The 18,749-nt window shown below is 56.9% G+C and overlaps 1 protein-coding gene across 1 annotated transcript; it reads right to left on the bottom strand.

Annotated features, from left to right (window-relative positions):
- Positions 1-1,180: 1,180 nt before the first annotated feature.
- Positions 1,181-14,091, bottom strand: LOC131278960 (growth/differentiation factor 10-like). The gene is given in 5 exon segments (XM_058299591.1): positions 1,181-1,372; positions 3,103-3,615; positions 3,617-4,026; positions 12,755-13,565; positions 14,086-14,091. Coding segments are annotated over 5 exon segments (1,932 nt in total).
- Between the last annotated feature and the right edge of the window lie 4,658 nt (positions 14,092-18,749).

The raw sequence follows: 18,749 nt of genomic DNA, 5'->3' as shown, positions 1-18,749 counted from the left end.
GGTGACCACAGGACCCTCCAGGCCTGCAGGAGCCCTCTCGACCTCAGAAGACAGCCGGCTGCTCAGGTGCAGTCTTCTCCCACTTGAATGGCCCAGGTGAGACACCTCTGCCTAGGAGCCTGTAGGTGCTCTTTTAAATGGCTCAGGCCCTCCCAGCTGATGTCCTCCCGGCTCGTGGTGAGGTATACCTTTCCCTCCCTGGTGCTGCTTCCTCCTTGAGGCCCACCTGGGCTAAGACTGGAGGCGCAGCGGGAGCGGGCAGTGAAGCAGAGGCAGCTGTGTTTCCAGAGCTTGGGGCAGAGACAAGAGAGGGCGCAGGTGGTCCTAAGCCTTGGCAGCCACCCTGGGGTCAGACTATAGAGGAGGCTCCATCCATGTTTGGACTCTTTCAAGATACCGCACCATACCTTTAATTTATTAGCTTTCCATAAAAGCACATAACATACATAATCTACAGTATAGAAAGTATAATTTACAAAAATATAAAATCTGGGTTACTTTTTAGTATTCCCACACATTACTGTCTGTGTTATTTCAACCTGCACGTCTAAGCAACTGCCATTTAGTAACCAGCAGGATTACTTCGGTGGGAAATGGTGTCAATTCCCACCTTTATGTTGTAAAATAAAATATATATTAGGAAAAGGAAACCAACATTGGTAGTATGTGCATGCTGTACATATGAAAGCTTACGCAGTGGAAGGTGAAACAGAATACAGGTGTAGACCATTATTTAGGCTTGTTTTTCCACATCAGAATGGAGCAGGTGAGCAGAGGCTCTCACTGCGGAAGGGAGTGACGCCCCAGGATTTAAATAGTCATCTTCTCAGGTGAGGAGCTGAGGATCACAAAACCACCCTGTGACAGATCCAGGATTTCTGGCCTTCGGAGCAGTGGGTTCAGGTCAGGGGCCACCTTCAGGCCAAGGGTTAACACCCAGATTCCTTCAGGGGGACTCGGACTGGCGCTTGGGGCCCCGTCACCAGGAATGAAAACACCCCAGAAGGGTTCGCCATAGACAGAACCTTCCAGCGCCCAGCAGGTGGCCTCGAAGCCCCTGTCCTGTGTGTGCAGCCTCGCCCCTCGTCAAGTCCTCTCTGCAGAAGGTACCAAGGAGGGTGGTCCACCAGGCGTGGGCTGGCACAAAGGTGTCTGCCCTTCCAGCCTGGAGCAGCTGGTCTTACTGGCAGGCACAGGTCTCCACGGACATGTTGGGGTACACCTTCAGAACCACATTCCAGTTCTCATCCAGGAAAAGGACCCCAAGGGAGTTCATCTTGTTGGGAACGCAGCAGAGCTCTGGGATGCCTGGGACGATGCCCATGGCTCTCACGATGCTCTGGATGGTGGCATGGTTGGACGGGCGGATGACCTGCAAGGCAGGGACAGGCAGGCTTACTCCCCACACTGCACCCACCAGTTCCCCGCAGCTGCAGGGCAGTGGCTGAGGCCACTAAAGGCGGCAACCCAGAAGACAAGGCGAACTCCCAGGGCTGGATGTGCATTCCCCGTGAATGCGGCCACAGCTGGAGCCCCCGGACTCTCCAGTGCTGGAACCTCCATGCATGGCAACGGCCACTTGGGGGCACTAGTGTGTCACACATTCCTGTCCTGGGCCCTGGCAGGAGCTGTCCAGAGGGCGAAGGCAGCTGGGCTGCCCAGGAGGTATATGGGTCTAAGAAGTAGAGGCATGATGCCAGGGTGATTGTTTCTTGTTACCAAAAAGGAAGGCTTGGGTGTATGTCAGTAGGAGGTGGGGTGGTTGAGCAGGGGGAGGAAATGGACATTGGGAGAGTCAGGTGCTGCTTCACTGTGTCACCCCATTTTGCCATCCGATCAACCTTGTGGGATGCATATTACCTTACTTTACTGGGGAAGAACCCAGGGCTGGAAATGATGCAGTGATTTGACCCTCGTTTCAAAAGTGTCTGGGATGTGACCCTCTCGCTGATGCCACCCTGGCTCCCCCTCCCAATGCCAGTGGCCTCTCGTATCCAGAACAGTCTTCAGTCTCAGCAGCCCAAACGGAGAATGCCTCTCCTCAGGCTCTCCAACAAGGTGGTTCACTTTGACCCACTGCTGGCCAAAGAGAGATTTTATAGAGAGTGCAGCTGGTGAGAAAGGCTTTTGGCTGGGGAGGTGGGAGGAGAGCAGGGCAGGGTCCCTGGATTTGTGGGGTGCAGGCAGGGAGCGGGCACGAGCCAGGCTGATCAGGTAGCAGCATGGCCTGACATCTGCCCCAGGCCAAGGCTTGGCTCTCTGTGGGGCACCCCTTCCCTCCGCTCTCCAGAGGAACCACTCAACTCTCAAAGAGGGGAACACCTCCCCGTGTCTGGGCCTGGGGTTTCCCAGCTGGCTCATTTATTTATGTTCAGAATGGATTTGTGCACAGACTTCCTCTTGTGGAGGGGGAGGCATGACCTGGAACGCAGCAGAGCAAATGAGCAGGGGGAGGGAAAGCACATGCAGCCCACTGGCATCAGCTGGTAGGCAGCCCCCTGTAGCACCAGCTGTGGGGAGATGGGTGGACAGAACTCGCACCGGCCCACAGGAAGGTGAGATTCTGCCAGTGCCAAAGGATCCAGTGGTGTGACTTGCCAGGCATGGTGAGACATACTTGCTCTGTGGGAACCTGCCATGGGCTGTGAGGAGCAAGCCCACCTTGGGGGTCCATCAGAGCTAGCGCTGTGCTGGTCGCCGGTGCCAAAACTATGAGGTCCAGGCTAGGAAGAGAGCCTTGGGGAGGCAGGGGCCCTGTCGACAGGGGCAATGCCTTCTCAATCTCTGTGGATGACTGCTATGTGGGAGTTTACACCAAAGGAGGATTCTTACCGCTTTCCAAAAGAATGTTTGGATGTTAAAACTCAAGTTCAGCAAGTCAACATTTTGAAAGCCCTCTGTGGGTCAAACCAACCCCATCTATGGTCTAGAGACCCCTGCTGGCAGGAAATGGAAATATTCTTATCCCTATTTAACAGATGAGAAAATAGAAGTTCAAGGGGGTGGAGGGCCTAAGCAAGAGAGGTAGAGTGGGGAGGGCAAGGGACCCAGGCACTGGGGACTTGCCGGAGGGAGCTGGCAGTGCAGCCCCAGCGCACCCACCTTGGGCATCGGAAACTCGCAGGCCCCGGCGCAGTAATAGGCATTGAAGGATTTGGGTGAGATGATCCACTCGTTCCAGCCAATGTCTGCGGAGTCCTCCTTCAGGTACCTGCGGGCGCAGATCCACGGCTCTTCCCACTGCTTCCTGCGCGCTTTCTGCATGGTCTTCTCGTCGAAGTTGAGCACCTGCGAGGTGGCGGCCAGCAGGTCTGGGCCCTTTCTCCGGCGGTCCTGGCGCCCCGGCTGTGGCTTCAGCGCCCAGAACGGGCCGGGCCAGAGCTCGTGCTGGTGGGGGGGCCGGGCGTGTGGGGTGCACGCCAACCACTCGTCCAGCACGGGCAGCTCATTGTCCTGCAGGGGGACGGTGGCGTGGGTGGCGCGGTGAATGCGGGGGTCCGCCGAGCTGTTGGGTGCAGCGCTGAGCTGGGGGTCACCAGTCAGGCTTGGGTCCTACCTCTGCAGGGTCACGGCCACGCTGTTGGGCTCCAAGATGGCCAGGTCATCGGCATAAATAGACGAGGATGTAGGGTGCCTGGTGCGGGGGTGTCCCCAGCTCCTCCTCCCCTGAGTCCAGCTGGGCGGAGAGCAGCAGCTCACCATCCTGGCGGTCCACCTTGACAGTGGCCGAGATGTCCCTGGCCTGCCAAAGGCCCCGCAGGGTGGGGATGAGGGCCAGGACCCCCCCGAGCAGCCCCTGGGTGGCAGTGTTCTGCAAGAGGCTGTGGAGGAGCAGGTGCTGGCACGGGAGCAGGCCTGGGGGCAGCAGGTGGCAGGGAGTGCTCTTGGGCCACTGGCACAGCACCTCGCAGGCCTGGGGCCAGCGTGGCGGCTCCGAGTAGAAGTGGAAGGTGGCTGCGAGGATCATCTTCAAATCCTGCATGGAGGTCAAGTTGAAGAAGTACACAGCCTTCTGGTCGACCACTTCTGCCAAGAAAGGACACACCACACGTCCATTAGGTTCTCTCCTGGAAAGGTCTTGGGGTCTCCTGCCAAGGGGTTGGGGTGGGCACGGATGGCCTGTTTACCATCGACCCTGTCCTGAAGGCAGGGCCCACACGTCCCTGATCTCCTGTAATCCCCACACAAAACTGATGAGAGTGCCATGGGCTGTCTTCAAGGAACAGAGGGGAACAGAGGTCCGTGGGGTGCAAAAGAGTGGCCAGCACCAGCCCCTAAAGCTCCCATTTCCTCCACCTTCACGCCACTGCCTCTCATGAACAAACGCCACCATGGCCAAACACACTGGCCCCTTCCCTGACATACGGTGGGATAAGGGTTCCAGGAGGGCTTGCGTCAAGCCTGGCTGCTGACCTGCCACCTTCCTGTGTTTGCCTAAACCCTATCATTTTCATGCCCATGAAATTAGTCATTTTTCCAAAAAAGGCAAAGTAAGTGGAGACGCTCAGGCCTCTGCTGTGTTCTGGGTGTCTTCCAGGGGAAGGAGGAGTGAAGACAGCTACCCTTGGGGCATCTGGAGTGCCTTCTGCCCACCAGCTCTTGAGATTGTTTTACAAAGACCAAGCATTCTCCAGCTTGCACGAGGCCACTTGACAAAGCCTCCAAAGGCCAGGATGGCAGCAGGACAGTGCCCCTCGGCCATCACACCTGCAGCTTGGAATGCTCCAACCCCACTTCCCAGTCCCTCCTGCTCACCTGGTTCTACCAGGTATATCCCGGGGACCCAGGGCACCCTCGTCTGTCATGCCAGAAACCTGGCCAGGCCCTTGGAAGCTTGCATTCTCTGAAATAGCCAAGCTGACTCCAGACTTGGAGGAGAGGGAGGGGAGCTTCCCGGAACCCAGCTGGGGGTGCAGGAGATCAGAACAAGAGTGCTGGACTCAGCCTGCTTCCTCCACTGCTTTTTCACCTCCCCGGAAGTTAGCATACAACGGAGCCTCCCATCAGCTGGATAAAGTTGCAGAGTGGGGGTTCTTAACTTTTTTTGTTCCATGGACTCCTTTGAAAACTGCGGACCCCTTACTAAGCCCACACTATACTGTGTATTATTTAATAACTAAATCACACACACATGAACATGTCCCCACAAGAATAATGTTGTTTTGAATTTCAATTCAAGGACCCTGCCTTAGAGGAACAGAGCTCCCAGCCCTGGAGTGTGTGTGTGACACCCAGCTCCCTAAAGGGCATGGGTTGGGGTCACAGCCTCGATGACACCTGTACCCACAGGATCAGATATCTTTTTAAACCAAAATTGTCAGCTTAAGGTTTTTTGTTTCTACTGGGAAGGAGTCCTAATCCCCTGGGGAATTTTCAGGTCCTCTTAAGGGACTAGGAGATGGACAAAGGAAGGACAGGGAAGGCACATCTTATGGTGGGTCTGATATGTGGCGGCAGGCACTGGCGGCCCCTTTGAGGCCTCCGTGGGTCAGGAGCAGCACGGGCCTTGATGTGCATTCAGACTTGGCCTCCTCCAACCCACGGCCTGGCATGGCACACTCCTCCAGGCCAGCCTTTCCCAAACACGGTGCCCCAAGGCCCTACTCTGGGGATGCTGACTCAGATGGACGGGGCTGTGGGGTCCTTACTTTGACCAGCCTGCTGGGGGACTCCAAGAGGCAGGGAACTCTGGGAAGCCCTGGCAGGTGAGAGTGCACACACACACGGCCAGGACTGTGAGTTCATGGCATCGGGGGCTGACCTGTGGGGGCGGTGAAGGCTCACCAGCCTGGTGGCACCCCACTTCTACCTCCAGCTGGCCCATGCCCTGGGACCCTGGCTCCCGGGCCACCGTGGGCCTCACCACGCGAGCCTGGCTCTCCCCACCAGCCTAAGAGTGGAAACAGAACCTCAGGCTCATTTGACAGTTTTGAGATTGAATCAAGAGCCTATAATGTGCTGGCACGAAGGCAGTGCCCCAGAGCTTGAGCCCTTGCCACTTTATTCTAGAGGGCAAGGGCTGGCAGGCCCAGCTCCTGCATATCGGGTGCTTCTGCTCAACCAATGCACAAGCTGCACCCAGCGCACAAGGCCTTTCAACTGGAAGAGCCTCCTTCTGAAACTGCTCTATCAGATTCTGTGCTGGAGAACACGACAGGCTCCAGGACGGACACTGCTGCCCCTTTCTAAAGAGCCGGCCCATCACACCGGGGATTCAAGCAGCCTCTCTTCAAACCCACAGGCCTTGGGGAGGGGCAAGACATCCCCCAGGTGGGGGACAGAGAGGGATCCCTGGAGGAGAGCCCCGCGGTCCTCCTTCCAGGGGGGAGGCGAAGGACAAAAGCGGACACAGAGAAGACCACTGTGACCACGAGTGTGGGGACCACAGCTTTGGCTGGGGTGGACATGGAAGGTGCTAGAAGTCCTGCCACATCTGGGGCTGCAGATGAGAGCAGACAGACTATGCAGGGCTCTTTGGAGGGCACCGGCTGTTGAGAACTCAAGCGGCCATGACCCTGAATTTGCCACATCAGGGTGCTGACCCGTGAGGTGGCTGTTCCTGCACAGGATGTGGGGAGTGGGCAGTAAATGCTGGCTGACCAGGGCTCCCGGACTGAGCAGGGGAAGAGGCAGCCCCATCCTCACTCAAGTCCCCCCAGGTGCTGGCCGCTGCTCCTGTGACCTGCGCCCAGGCCCTCCTGGGCTCCAGGCTGTGGCTGAGGGGAGGCACCTTCCTGGGGTCTCCCTGCCTCCTGGGAACTGTGCTGGAGGTTGTCTGTCCTTCCTTTCCTGCCTCCCCCTTCTGTTCATTCCCCCACTGTGCTCCTTCCCATCCTCCCTCCTTTTGGTCCCTCCTCTTTGCTCCACTCCTTCCCTCTTGCTCCCTGCCTTTCTTTCCTCTCTCCTCCCCCACCTCCCAACACTCACCTGTGACACTCCTGCTCTGAGCCAAGCACTGAGGATGCAGATGGCCTGGAGGAGCTCAGTCTGGGGGCCCAGGGCCCAGCAGAGCCTTACAGAGAAGTGCCTCAGTGCAGGCCCCTGCCAAGAGCCCGCCAAGCCCTGTCCAAGGCCCTCCCTGATCTGTCCTGCCTGCCTCTCCCCTTCCCCTGCTACCCCTCACCCTCATCTCTCAGCCTTAGCTGCACTGGCCTTCTCGTCCTCCTTCCAGCAGGCACGTTCAGGCTGTGCCTTAGCTGCCTGCTCCCCCTCCAGGGGTCACCAACCCCCTCTGAGGGTCACTCCCTCCTCCTTGGGGTTCACCCCCTCTTCCCCTGGGATCTCCTCCCCCCACCTCTGCCTGAGCTGCCTCCCCACTGCAGGGTGCCCCTGGTGCCCATGGCTGGAGGGGCAGCCCCACCACTCTGTCCCCTGAGCCGTTTGTCTTCGTTACAGCCAGATACTTGTTCGTTTACTGCGGGTGTTCCCCTGAGAACATACACTCCAGGTGGGCTAGGGCTTTGCCATGTTTGTTCACCACCATGACCCACAAGCCGAGCTGGAGGCTGGGCTGAGAGCTGGTGCTCAGGAATAACTGGGGACGGGTACAAATCCTGCCCAAGCAGTCCCTGCAATGCAGGTCAGCAGGGAAGGATGGGGGGCGAGGGGGAGTTTGCCAGGTCTGTCGACTTGATTAACAGAGGGGGGGTCCTGGCCTGCTGCTCAGTAAGTGCATCCTTAAAGAGGGCCAGACAGCCTTTTTCCTGGGAAAGTCACAGCTGATGACGCAAATTCAACTGGAACCATGACAATCGGATCTTTGACCAATTACTCTCCCTGGAGCCTCAGTTTCCCTAGTTTTAAAAGAGGATGATATTTTTTTATCAGTGCCAACACTGTGCTGGTCCCAGCGCTGAGTGCTCTGCACATCGGACTCCTAATTTTTGCAACGAGGGGAGCAGGGATGGGCCCTTCACTTGATGGATGAAGAGCTGGAGACTCAGAGCACATGCCACCTGCCCGAGGTCACACAGCGGGTAAGGGGCAGAGGCTGGATGCTCCCCCAGGTCTGTCTGACCCCAGGCCTATGCCTCCTGCCACTCTGCATGCTCTGGACAGAATCGTGATGTGCCCCACAGCACAGGTAAAAAGCGCGCCTGTCCAGCAATGTGTTTTGCAAACTCGAGTCATTACTTGAATTTTTTTTCAGTTGACTCTACAAGAAAGCAAGGGCTGACCTTATTTGGACACGGTGCTCTCTCTAGAGATCTGGGGAACTCACCACACACTTAGCAGGTGTACCCTGCTGGACACTCAGCCTCCTCTTGAGGGTGGTGGGAAGGGACAGGAAGGGAGGGACGTGGGAAGGGGCCTTCTAGCCCCGAAGTCCCTGCAGGCTGCCGGTGGCCAACCCACTGGTGAAGGGCCACCCTTGGAGAGCTCTGTCCCCATACAAACAGAATCCAAGCCACCAGAGTTGGCCTCTTCAACCACTGCCCTTGAAACAGCCCCCAGTGTCTGCTATGGGTGAACCGAGGGTGGGACACGGGGCTGACGATGGAGGCACCAGCGGAAGCTGGAGGAAGGGTGCTGCGAGCCAGGCTGATGAGAAGAGGGGCGGTTAGGATGGACTGACTGCCCATTCCCATGCAGGCTCCAGCACCAGGCTCCTGGGGTGAAGGCCTGCTGGCATTGCTTCTGAGCGCTGGGGCCTTGAGCACGTCATGGAAGTGCCCCGTCCCTCAGTTTCCCCACCTGTAAGCTGGGCAGAGTACTTGCATGCACCACCCAAAGCACCATCAGCATTGAGTGTGAGCATCTCTGCAGAGCCCATGGGATCTAGGAGCTGCTGTGACACTCAGGGCAGGGCTCCAGCAGGTGCTGCCCATTCCCGGGGCCCCTTTACTGGAGGTGACTCACCAACACCACCCTTCCGATCCTCCAGCTGGAGCCTGAGCTCTGGTGGGGGCGCGTCCTTCTCCCTCTGCCCCGCCCCCACCCACACCTACCCAAGCCCCAGTCCCAGCCGGTGCTGGGCCCCGTTTCTACATAGCCATCCTGCACACCGCATCCTGCCCTCCTGCCCTCCCCAGGCCCTCGTCTCATCTACGGCTGCTCTATGAGCCCTCTGACCTCGAGAGAAAGGGTACCGGCGCCATCGATTACAAAAGACGCTGATGTCGCTGCTCTACAAAGCACCTCTGCAGATCAGTAAGAGAAAGGCAAGAACCACAGGGAAAAAATGCAGACTGCCACCATGCATGAAGAAAGGCTCGGGAGAGGCAGTAATGAAAAACTGTCATTTCTAAAAAAAAAAAAAAAAAAGGAAATAAGTTTAACCTGCACGTTGAAAATTAGATTCCATTTGGTAAAAATAATGGAGATGAGCTATATAATACAGATGTAAGGATAGCTATAGATAAATACAAAGATAGACACAGCTATATTGGTATAAATACAGGTATATGGCTATATAACATATATCCAATGCAACTATGTATCAGTCCAAAATGAAAAGATTGGAAGGATTCCACTGAAATATTAGTTGTGGTTATGTCTCGGGATGCAGTTAGGGATGACGTTTTCTTTGCTGTGATTTTCTATGATTTCCAGATTTCCCCCCAACAAGCAAGCATTTCTTTAATAATCTCAATCTCAATCTCTCTCTCATACACACACGCCTGCAAACTGCTTCCTGTTGCACCGCCTACAAACTTCCTAGCACAACGCCCAAGGCTCTGTGTGAGCTGACTGGGGCCAGCTTGCCCAGCTTCGCTCCTGCCCTTCTCTCCTGACATTTTTTTCCTGTCTTATCCAAACCCCTTGCAGCTCCCGGCACACAGCAGGCTGCTTTACTCCTAGACCCAGCTAAGCTCCACTTGTCCATCCAAGGCAGCCCCTGCTGGGTGGGTGCTGTCCCTGGGCTCCCGCAGGACTCGCCCCAACCTTAATGGCTCACTGCATCCCCTGGCGTGCTGCCCCATCCCCATATGTTACTTCACGCTTCCCCGCCCATCCGTGAGCCCTGCTGGGCAATGCCAACCCCATAGCCCACAGTCCCTGCAACCCACAAGGTGCTCAGGAAATACTCGATGGGCTGAAATGAACTTGGCTTTTGGCATTTTTGACAGGTGGGCATGTAGTCTTACCCTCTTTTTAGAGATGAAGAAAATGAAGATCAGTGAGGTTAAGGAAAGTTTGCATAACACAGTGGTTGGTGGCAAAGCTTGGATTTGCACACAGGTCATTCTTGGGGGGTGGTAAAGGGCAAAGGTCCGACCTTAAACCCTTAGGATCAGACTCAAAATCATACTCTGCTCATGAATATTCAATAAGGAACAAAATGCACTTCAAGGGCAACAGAGGGGAAGGGTAGCTGGTATAATAATATTAATAGCTAACCAATTATCAACACCCCTATGTGCCAGGCAGTGTTTTAAGTGCTTGGCATATCTCAGGTTATTCAAATGACCCTCTAAATTAGGCACACCACTCACTCCATAGTGGAAGTGAGAGAAGGGAGTCAAGGTCAAGTTTAAGCCCTTGTCTACCCTCCACAGCAGGTGGCAGGACCAGGGGGGACCCAGACAAGCAGCGTCTCAGCCTGCAACAGGAACAGAGCCCTGCTCCGTGACTGCGCCAAGGGCTGCAGGGAGGGAAGCATTTGTTGTTTAGGAAGAGAATCCCACCGAGGAGCAGGCTGGAGTGTACATTCCAGAGCCAAAGCTGAACCTCCCACATTCCCAGCCTCATCCATAAATTGTGGGCCTGGCGGGGGAGGTGGCACTATCCCTGTCCAGATGTGCACATCCTGGAGGAGCCAAGAAGGCCCTCAGGCCACTGGGCCCAGAGCCCGCACACCTGGGGGCTGGCCAGGGGCTGGGGAGGAAATAACTTAAGGGAGACCTCAGGGTGCCTGGGCTCCTACCCGATGCCAGACACAAAGCCCGCCTTATCCCACTGAATCCTCATGACCCCACTGTCCCGACAAAGAAACTGAAGCTCAGAGAGGCAACGTGGCTTGGTGATGGTGCACAGCCAGGAGCTGGTGGAGCTGGGATTCACACCCGTGTCTGCCCAGCAGTTCCAAAGAAGAGTGAGCGGTCAGGCAGCCCCACGCTGCATGGAAATGTCTCATCTCTCAGCATTGTCTGTTCCTCCCTCCCCTAACAGATCCCAGGCTTAGTTTAGTTGGAGGTTGCCACGTGGGGTGGGGGTGGGCAGTGGAGACAGGATCAGCCTCCTAGCTGGGAGGTGCCAGCTGCCACCATGAAGAGGCTGACTCCACCCCCGGCCCTGCTGGGCCTGGGTTCCCTGGTCTGTAAAGTGGGCGGGCTGGATTTGAAGTCTTGTGCCCAGGTCCTTTCGGGGTTCCACGTGTTGTGATGCACCCGGCTTTGTGAGACGGAAAGGCAGAGGTGTGCACCTCCAGGCCCTGAGCTGCAGCAAGTGGGCGGGCTCCAGGGCCGGGTGCACCCCTTGCCAAGGCAGAGAGCTGGCCGGCCCAGAGCATGCAGGGAACAGACCGCGCTCCTTCTGAAGCCAGGTCGAGTTCAGAGCCCCATGAACGCAGGGTGCTCAGCGCAGAGCTTTGTGCTCCCAGGACGAGAGTCCGCCTCGAGGCTGGCGCTGGCCTGGGGCCGACTCGACCAGTTCCTCTCCTCCTCCCTGCACCCCTGCCCATTTTAGAGAGGAGGGCACTCACATCTGTTGAGGCTAGGGTCCGACCCAGGACACATTCCTGCCAGATGGTTCTCAGGCGGCTGAATTTAATAATGATGCCCCAGAATGGGGCCTCAAGGCCTGAAGGTAGCAGGGAGGGTGGATGGAGACCCCTGAGTCTGGGTCCCTGGGGCCAAGGGCAAGAGAGGCCTGCTGAGTGGGTGACGGTGCTCCCAGGTAGCCACTCGGCGAGGCCAAGCTTGCCACATCTGGCTCTGAGGCCCTGGAAGGTACCCAAGTCCCGTGGCCAGTGAGCAGCAGGTGACAGTGGACCCCAGACTGTCTGGCTCCAGGGCTGGGCTTGCTCCCCTCTGCCCAGGAGAGGACCCACAGACGCAGGGTCTTTCTTCTGAGAACCCTGTTCCTCCCTGTCAGGGGCTGCAGGTGCCCCCCACCCACCTGATCCCGAAGTGAGCCGTCACATGGCAACCAGGGTCTTCCCCTCTCCCCCTGGGTGGCTTGGCACCTCCTCTCTGTCCGCCGGGCCCCAGGGAGTAAGGCTGCAGGGGGACAGGGAGAGGGCAGGGCCTGCTCCACCCAAGGCGCAGGGAAAGGGGAGAGGGGCTGCCAGCGCCAGGTGAGGGAAGGGCAGGGAGCGGGTGCTTCTGGACCCCCGTGCAACACCTTGCGCTGCCGCCCTCACACCACCCGCCAGACCTCAGCCCGCTGGCACACACCCGAGGCTCTGCCTCCCGGACGCAGGAACCTGGGCTGCTCGTCCCAACCGGAGGGGGGCCGGGTGCACGCTAGGTACTCCTCTATGGGCGGCTTCCACCCAGGCCACCAGACTGTGCTCTCCTCCTCAAGAGCCACCAGCAGACTCCCCTGATGCTAGTCTTCTACCGTCCCCAAGCCATCTCCTTCCTACAAGTGTGACGCCCTCGATGGCTTGGGAGCACCCCGGGGGCGGTGACTCTCCGGGGGCCTCTTTGCGTCCGCACGGAGGCTCAGTGAATAAATAACGAAAGAATGAATGAACCTGTCACTGAATCAAAGGAAGAGGAAAAGCGGGAGTTGGGGGACGGAAGGGGGAGGCCAATGATGAAAGTGCCAAATGCGGACAAGGGGGTCCCTCGGGGCACCTTCTATTTACCCAACCGAGCCCGGAAGCTGCGCACCGTGTTGCCCGCACCCGGCCGGGCGCCCCTCCAGTTGTACTTCTCATACAGCCGGAGCATGTGGACAGTGACCATGTCCCGGGCGCCCGAGCCCAGCGCGGCGGCCGCGTCCCCGAGGGCCCGCTGCGCGTCCTGGTGTCCCGCCCGGCCGTCGACGGCCGCGGGGCTGCCTCCCGCGTCCCGGAGCAGCAGCAGCAGCAGCGGCAGCAGCGGCAGCATCTGGGGCCCCGGGCCCGGGCCGGTCCGAGGGGGCCACAGGCCATGGCGGGGCGCTGGCGAGGGGCCGGAGCTCGCCGGAGGAAGGCGCGCGAACAGTCGGGCGCGGTCGGGGCGCGAACAGGGCGAGCCGGGGGACCGGCGTGCGGTCGGGGCGGGAGGCTGGTGGCGCGGGGGAGCCGGGCGTGCGGTCGGGGCGCGCCTCCCGAGCCCGCGCCGGGTCCGGGCCGTCCGGAGCGCGCGCAGCCCAGCAGAGCCCGACCCGGGGCGCTGCCTCCGCCGACGCGCGCCGCGGAACTTGGCGGCCGGGGCGTGCCGGGCTGGCGGCTTCAGGGGCGGGCCAGGGCGGGCCGGGGCGGGGCCCTCGGGGAGTCCGCGGCTCCCCCGCCCCGCTCGGGGCCGCCACCACCAGGCCGGCGGGGCCGGCTGCCGCGTGCGTGCGCCCGGGCCGGCGGCGTGCGCGCGCTGAGGTGTGCGCCCGGAGGTGCGCCCGAGTGTGGGGGGCGCGGGCCTGGACTCGCACGCTGCCCGCGCCCCTGCCGAGAGGCCCTTCGCCAGGGCTGCGCGGCCCTGGAGGGGGGCCCAATTGCTGGTGGCCCCAGCAATGGCATGGAGGGCTGTGTGGTGGCAACAGGACAGCTCCCCCGCGAGGAGCCGAGAGGGGGTGCGTGCGCGACCAGTGGCCTCAGAGCCCAGGCGTCCAAAATACAAGCGTGCTGGGAAAGCGAGCCCTCCCTGGGCAGGCTCTGGAAAGAAAAACACATCCCAGGGCCCAGCGGACCCCAGGCAGCTGAAAACAAGGTCCTATTTAAACGCCAGCATTAACTAATTAAGAGACCCTTTATTTGGTGACAATGATCGCAGTTGTTGAAAAAACACATCAAAGGTCCTTATTAATCTCTGGACGCGAAGCCATCAGTATCGCATGAAAAGGGTCATGCTTTCAAGTTGCTTTTACACGTTTTCAAAGCATCCGAGTGGGAGCAAAGAAAGCAATGGCTTTCCCAGGAAAGGTCCCCACTCAGGTGAGAAGGAACTGAAGCCCTGGCCCACCGCCTTCTGCTCGGTCCTGGGGGCAGAAGGTCCTGACCTTCATCTTGCCTCTGGCAAGGGCTCTTGTCCATGGATAGAACCCGGGAGGTCCCTGAACTTGGCTGTGGGAAAAATGACACCTTCATTTTCACTAGCCTTTGGCTGAAATCTAGTATTTCCTAGTATTATAAATATTGGCACTAACCATGGTGGAATTAGCTGTACTTTGTCACCAATGGAAACCACAGGCCTTTTCATATCACAACAGTTGTTGCAGATCTCTTAAAATACATTTTCGTTCATCCTTGCTTTGCAATTACGGTAGTTAGGTCCACTGCTAGTTACATAATGAGTTAATAAAGAGGGATATTTATTTCCATGTTGCAAGGCTGTTTTAACAAATATTTTGGGATAACTATATTTTAACGTAATTAGCTTCTTTCATGTCCCTGCATATTTTATGGCAGGGTCGGGTGGGGGAGGTGGGGGGGGGCGAGAAGAAATGGGTGTTAATGGGTCCAGAGTTTTTGTTTGGGGTGACAGAAAAGTTTTGGTAGTGGATGGTGGTGATGGTGGCACAACACTGCGAATGTAGTTAATGCCACTGAACTGTGTGCTTGTAAGTGGTGAAAAAGGGAAATTTTATGTTGTATATATGTTACCACAATAATGAGAAGAAGAAAAAAAACACCATCACAACAAGCAACCAAACAAAATGCACTGTTTAGAAAAGGGTCCTCAGCCTTCATCAGAGTGTGCACGGGGTCCGAGGCACACTCAGAGTTTACCAGCCCTACCAGAGGGAAAGGAAGGACTCCTCCAACCATGATCTTCCAGAGCAGAGTCCATGCTGCATTTCCGAGGACTGTTTGCAAACTTGTGAACACACTGCTCTCTTTACTCGGCAACTTTAGGGGACCTGAGCCAAAATAGTTACTTTTCTTGGAGGACTCAATGCAATAATTGAAAATTGCTGGGGAAAGCTTCTCTTGGTATGGAAAATGCAACCCGTTGTAATTTTTCCCCCTTTTTCATCTTGTGGTGTCAATGTAGAGGCCATCTTGTTGAGAGCCTCGGAGCCTTAGGTCGGTTGTTTTTTGAAAACTAGAGGAGCATTTTGCTTATTTTGGAAAATGAGCTCACGTCGCGTCCAGCTTCCCGTTCATATACCCGCTGTTGGTTCCGAGAAGCAATTTTCAGAGACTGCGCGAGGGCGAGGTGATAAAGTCGCCACCTTGGACTTGGTCAGTCTCTCCCTATAAATGGTGCTCCCTTCCCCTCGCCCCTCCCCCAGCCCCACTTTCCCTCCCGGTCCATGTGCCCCTCACTTTCTCCCAGCCCCCTCTCCCGCTCTCCCCCAGAATGCCTCTGACCTGTGCCAGTGGAGGGTAACCTCTGCTCATGGGTGGTTTTGTCTCTGCCTGGGGCCCTACACAATCGAGGCCTGTGAAAAGAAGGGGGAATCTGCAGGAGGCCAGACAAGTGGAGCTCTTTGGGATCGGTGGCCATTAAAGGCTTCTTGCGCCCCTTAACTCATTCCCGCTCCATTCAGGGCGGCGCTGAGGGTCGGGCCATAGCAGGCACTAAAACCTGGAGGGCACAGCTTCTCTGACATTGTTGGGAAAAGAATGCAGGCATCAGCCGGGGATGGCTAATATGTCTTGCCTTGTTTTATTGCTGAACAGCGGGACTGTAAAGTCTTGAATGCCGGGGCACTGTGGAGCCCTTTCATGTAGCCGAGATGATGGGATAAAAATGTGTTGGGTGAAGCAATTCGGATCACCACCGGGTCACCTCCTTGCAGGCTCCCAGCACCGCCCGCCAATGGCATGGCTAAGGCCGACAAGGAGCAATCGCTGTGGGATTTCACTCATGCACAACAGGGCTCCTAGGGTGGAAATGAGGCTGACTGGTGCTCACCAGCTAGAATGTTTTAACAGTTCCAGCCTCAGCTCAGAGTAGGGCTTGAGAAGGCACGGTGTGGAACAAAGCCCGCAGAGCTGTGATTTCAGACAGCTTCCTGCTAAAATGTTTCCGGTTCTGGGAATTCCATTCACTGTCCCTGCCAGGTACGCTGAGGGCTTGTGCTTGCCGAGTGCGATGGGGAATGCCCCCTCTGGGGAGGTGAGAGGCTGTCTGGGCCCTCACTCTCCCAGGCTGCTTTGCCATACACTTTGGGGTGGCAGGGTATCCTTAGGTCCGGAACACTCTGGGGAGAGGAGGTTTGAGGCTCAATAGTCACACAGTTCTGTGCCCAAGAAAAGGAGAAAGCAGACTTGGGGCAGTTCTGAGAAACAAGCTCCTTTGATTTCCTCCAGAACCTCTCCCCAAATAAACACTAGATCCAACCTTCCAAAGGAATCGTTGGACAATATCGTCCAGGGAATTTGTGGCAGAGCCAGGTTGCGGCTCTAACCAGCGCTGTCATCCTGGACCAGCCCCCTCACCTCTCTTGAACCCCAAGTCATCTCTGGTTTAACTGGGAAGGCTGACTCTCTGGGAGTGTTTCAGCTCTCACCCTGCATGTCTGGATCTGTGGCCACGTGTAAAACCTTCCTTAGAAGTGAGTGGGCCCATCTAACTCTTTGGAGTCAGTCTGGACTAGGTTTGTGTCCCTGTTTTCACCACTACTTGACTGTGCAGCCTTAAACGAGTTATTTGACTTCTCTGAGCCTCAGTTTCAACTCTAAAATGGGGCCAGGAAGACCACTGAGTGGCAAAGTTTTAACCTAAGACGGTACACATTGCCTCGACCCTCCTCAGTTCTGTTCTGGTTTATCGGGTGAGTGTTCAGAAGAGGTTGCTGTCCATTTAAAGTGAGCTCTGAATCTGGGAGAGTGGGCGGGAGGGTCACACCTGGCTGTTCCTTGCTCTGCAGAGGAAGTGCATATCTTAGTGCACAGTGCCAAGAGCAGAAGAGAAGCGGAAGGAGGAAGTTGCTTTGGTTAAGGAGCCACGTATCTTACCATCCTGGGTCTCTGCCCAAAGAAGGTTAAGAGCACTTCCTCGGGATTTGCAAAGCTCTTTCTTTGCCCCAAAGGAAGCAGATAGAGCAAATCCCTGTTCCCAACTGGGCGAGAGCTTGAAAGAAGCAGCTGGAGAACTAGTGGGAATGGTAGAGACAAGAATCCCAGGGCCTCCCCAGGCCGCTGGGCCAGAGAGTAATAAATCTGTGCAATAACAAGCACAAAGGACTTTATAATCAATGGCAGATTTTATTTCTACTCAGGCAAAATCCATCTGCAGAGTTAACATTTTATAGGGAAATAACGACCTGCGCTGTGACTTCTCAGCCTGCCTCCTCTTCCTGAAAGTTGGGAAAGCTCAGGGAATAAAAGCCTGCTCCTGTGAGAGCTGCTGCGTGAGAGAGAGCATGACTGCCCCGGGCCGGAACCAGCGCTCCCGTGCCTTCCGAGGGTGATGGGAGTCCTTCATTTCTGTCCTGCTGAGACACCCATGACCTGTGAATAAAGCAGGACTGCAGGACATTGTCTCGGCCGGGAATCTGAGCTGGCCCAGGTTCTGGTTTGATGAAATATGGTGCTCTCGGAGCGCATGGGGGAATTGGTCTTACTGCTCATTCCGGCCAAACAGTGGGACTATTTAGAAGCCCCGCATGAATGCGGCCCTGTGGGGAGTGAGGTAGGAGGAGGGGCCGTGGTGCTGGGAGCTGGCTGGGGCCAGCCAGCGGCAGCTGCGGGAGTGCACCGTTTCCTTCCACCCCTGAAGAATCTTCTTCAAAATTTAGACGGTTGTCACGAAGCCTTCCATCCGCGTCATGGCACGTGAGCAGTTTAGGGCCCATCTGCCTCGGTCTTCTCTGGCCAGCCTCTCTTCCTGCCAGTCTTGAGCAACCCCACGTTCAGGACACAACCTCCTCCCCCTGCTTCCAGGCCAGTGTAGTGAATTTGGGACAGTCTGTGCAGACCCCCAGTCCTGGACACAGGCACCCATTCCCGCAGCTGCTGGGTCTGCTAGCAGGTGGCCCCTACTGACTTCAGCTGGCCAAAGTGGCTGCCTCTCCCCCAAAGCTGTCCCCCATCCCTGGGGACAGTGCCAGTCCATGATAGTCTGTGCAGCACACAGAGGTCTGGCCCCCTTACCCCAGGGCAGGGCAGCTCTGAAGGGCTGTGCCAGCCCCGGGCTGCCCCTGGGCTCAGCAGCTTATTCCTTTCAACTTCTAGCTCTGGCCCATCCTGCTCCCTTACCTGCTTGCAGGTGTGGTGCCTGCCACCTTGCACACAAAAGCTAAGATAATCGGTGCTGGGAGGGACCTGAGGAGGTCAGCTCCAAGATGGGATTTGGGGGCTGAGGACTCTGGCTGGTCTGAGTGGAGGATGGGTAGCTCTTGGCTTGTTGCTGGTAGTGAGTCAGAGAGACCCCTCCCTCTCTCAGATATTAGAGACCATTGTGAGGACAGTGGAGTGGGTTGACTCATGCTGAGTGCCTCGTAGTTGGAGAAAAAATGGCCAAGGTTGATGGATCATTCATTTAAGGTAAAGTGTGAAAACTGAAGGGACAGCACGGAAAGAAACCCTGGTCTCTTGGAGCTGGTACAGCTGATGATCAGGCCCAGGAAAGGACTCTGGTCGCAGGGTTCCAGAGATGGTTGTTCTCTCAGCCCTGGCTTGTCTGTTAGGCCAAAGTCAGGGCCTGTGTGGGAAGGAGGGGCCGAGGCTTGCCATGGAGGGCCTGGGTGATGATGTGCTCGAGAACTTTAAA

This window comes from Dasypus novemcinctus, chromosome 6 (assembly GCF_030445035.2).
Source record: "Dasypus novemcinctus isolate mDasNov1 chromosome 6, mDasNov1.1.hap2, whole genome shotgun sequence".
Taxonomy (NCBI): Eukaryota; Metazoa; Chordata; class Mammalia; order Cingulata; family Dasypodidae; genus Dasypus; species Dasypus novemcinctus.
This window is presented reverse-complemented; position numbering and strand designations above follow the sequence as displayed.